The 2,711-nt window shown below is 40.6% G+C and overlaps 1 protein-coding gene across 1 annotated transcript in view; it reads right to left on the bottom strand.

Moving 5' to 3' along the window:
- LOC106811952 (cytoplasmic dynein 1 heavy chain 1-like) overlaps nt 1-2,711 on the bottom strand; it is a 97,245-nt gene that overhangs the window by 25,415 nt on the left and 69,119 nt on the right. The window contains 4 exon segments of the mRNA XM_014815693.1: nt 132-231; nt 504-598; nt 1,213-1,347; nt 2,027-2,192. Coding sequence (XP_014671179.1) covers nt 132-231; nt 504-598; nt 1,213-1,347; nt 2,027-2,192 — 496 coding nt within the window.

Genomic DNA, 2,711 nt, shown 5'->3' with positions numbered 1-2,711 from the left:
GAAGGACATACCTGCTCAGGTGTGAGGTTGTGTTAGGAGAGAAGGACATACCTGCTCAGCTGTGAGGTTCTATCATGAGAGAAAAACATACCTGCTCAGGTGTGAGGTTGTGTTAGGAGAGAAGGACATACCTGCTCAGGTGTAAGGCCCTTAATCTTGGGAAGGGTTTCTCCAATGAGCCCCTGCTTTCCTCTCAGCAAGTACTGGAACTCCTGCTCATAGCTGGGCTCACTATACATGCAACACAACATACAATCAGTTAGCAGTAATAGTTTGCATCTTCTCTCGCCTGTCACTACTTTGAGACAAAGCAACCCAGTGTTAATTAAGGTCAATTAAATGTTGACAGCTTGCCGCACACCTGCCATGGCGTGCCATTTAACGCCTAATCACTCAAGTGTCTCTCAAAACAAGCAATCTACACAGTAATGACAATAGATTTGAGTCGATGGACAGTAATTACATGTGGTATGCTGAACTTCATGCAGTATTACAGATAGTACCTGGTGACTCCTCGCAGGTGAATGCGACTGAGTAAGATAGCAAAGATGATGCGATCCTGGTGCAGCATGCCTCGCGATACACGGTTGTAAGCAACCTGCAGAAACACACGAAAACACATAGCAACAAAGTAATCATAATCATGACTGTGTATACATATGATATACAAATGTAGAATAGCGATAACCCTAACTCGTATATATGTTAGTTCATCAAATAATATATGAGTAAACAAATGTGTGTGGGATTTCGACGTAATTTTTATAGAAAGAGCATGGAAGATTCACAGCACATACTTCTGCACACACAATTCCTAATGTAAGACCAGTTGCTAACACTGTTACATGCTATTTTGACTAAATGCCAAAATAATTATGTTAGATAACACTCAAAGGGTAAAACAGTATCAATTTGTTTCCACAATCCTTCATAACTAAACGAGTTACAATAGTGGAACGCCCCATAACAAATTTATCGTAATTATCACGATAAATATGTTACAATTTAGCATTACGTATAGTTCACTGATTCGACTAACCGCTAACGCAGAGAATACACATGTTACTGCACTACAGCATTATTACTCAGCCATAATAATGTAGCTTTTCGCATGGTGAATATATGGAACGCAAGCAAGACAGGTAAACGAATAACCACTCATTAAACCAGCAGCACGGAGCAGTTCTCTGCAGGCTGTTCTGTGAGGACTACCTGGAACAGGTCAGCGGTGATGATGGAGAGGCGCGCGTTGTAGTCGGTGACGTTCACTAGCCGGTTGTTGTTGTGCAGCACAGCACTAAAGATCTCCAGGAAGAACTGCAGCGAATACTGGTACAGGAAGTGGACCTGTAACACACAACACACACACATAACATATAGCAGCACAACAGCAATGAAACTGCAGCGAATACTGGTACAGGAAGTGGACCTGTGACACACAACACACATATAACATAGCAGCGCAACCACAATAGAATTGCAGCAAGAGTACTGGAACAAGAACAAGACCTGCAACATAACATACAACAGAAGAGCAACATCAAAACTTGGTGGAGACATATAGATTCAATTTTAAACTAACGCTACATTTATGTAATAACCAATCAACACTTGGTAAAAGTAAACTATGTGAATCTCACAACAGCAGCAATGTTTGTGCTTTTCTATTATCCAAGCTGGATTTTTCTGCTTTATTAACCTGCGTTGTACCTGCACACTATCGAGTTCAGTTCGCAATAGGTGATACCAGCAGTGAAATCTGAGAGCATTTAGCACACAGCATGACATGCACAGTGCAAGCAGGTGACTCCACCCTCACTTAAAGAATCAATTTGACTTATTTCCCCGCACATGTCACATTCACTTGAGTTATTAGGTCGGTTTAGCTCTGGAGCGCGCACGATCCCAATATTGCAATCTCGACAAAAAATTATATGTAGTAAGCGCTGCACCCTACCTAATTGATAGCCAGACTCCAGCCTCATGTTGGGGGAGAATGATACATAGTAAAAGTGACGTGCACTACCTGGTTAAGAGCCTCCATGGTGAAATAGATGGAGCTGCAGGCTATCGACAGTGGCATGTACTGCTGAGAGGTGGCGTCCACCTCTGCCATGATCTTATCAGTCTCCTCGACCTTCTTGCTCACCTCCCCTGCCTCATGCTTCAGCTTCTCCAGAGCACCAATGACACTGCACAAAGAGACGACACACACACACACACGTTGACAATGTGATTTACATATATGTGCTCATACGTATGTTACTGAGGGGGTCATATGCACACTCACACGTGATATTTACAAAAATGCATTTAACTAATTGCAAATACGAGACATCTAACAATAGTAGATTTATAATTTAATTTTTGCAGGCAACACAGATAAATAATGAATTTTGGTTTATCAAATGGCTGGTAAATTTTCAAATACAAGTCATTTAACAATAGTGAATTTATACGTTACTATTTGCAGGCGACACAAATAAATAATTGATTGTGGTTTATCAAATGGCTGGCAATAGTGAATTTATACGTTACTATTTGCAGGCGCCACAAATAAATAATTGATTGTGGTTTATCAAATGGCTGGCAATAGTGAATTTATACGTTACTATTTGAAGGCGACACAGATAAATAATTGATTGTGGTTTATCAAATGGCTGGCAATAGTGAATTTATACGTTACTATTTGAAGGCGACACAGATAAATA

The sequence above is a fragment of the Priapulus caudatus genome, unplaced genomic scaffold (genome assembly GCF_000485595.1).
Source record: "Priapulus caudatus unplaced genomic scaffold, Priapulus_caudatus-5.0.1 Scaffold594, whole genome shotgun sequence".
Classification (NCBI taxonomy): Eukaryota; Metazoa; Priapulida; class Priapulimorpha; order Priapulimorphida; family Priapulidae; genus Priapulus; species Priapulus caudatus.
The sequence above is the reverse complement of the archived record's forward strand: the minus strand, read 5'-3'. Positions and strand labels throughout refer to the sequence as shown.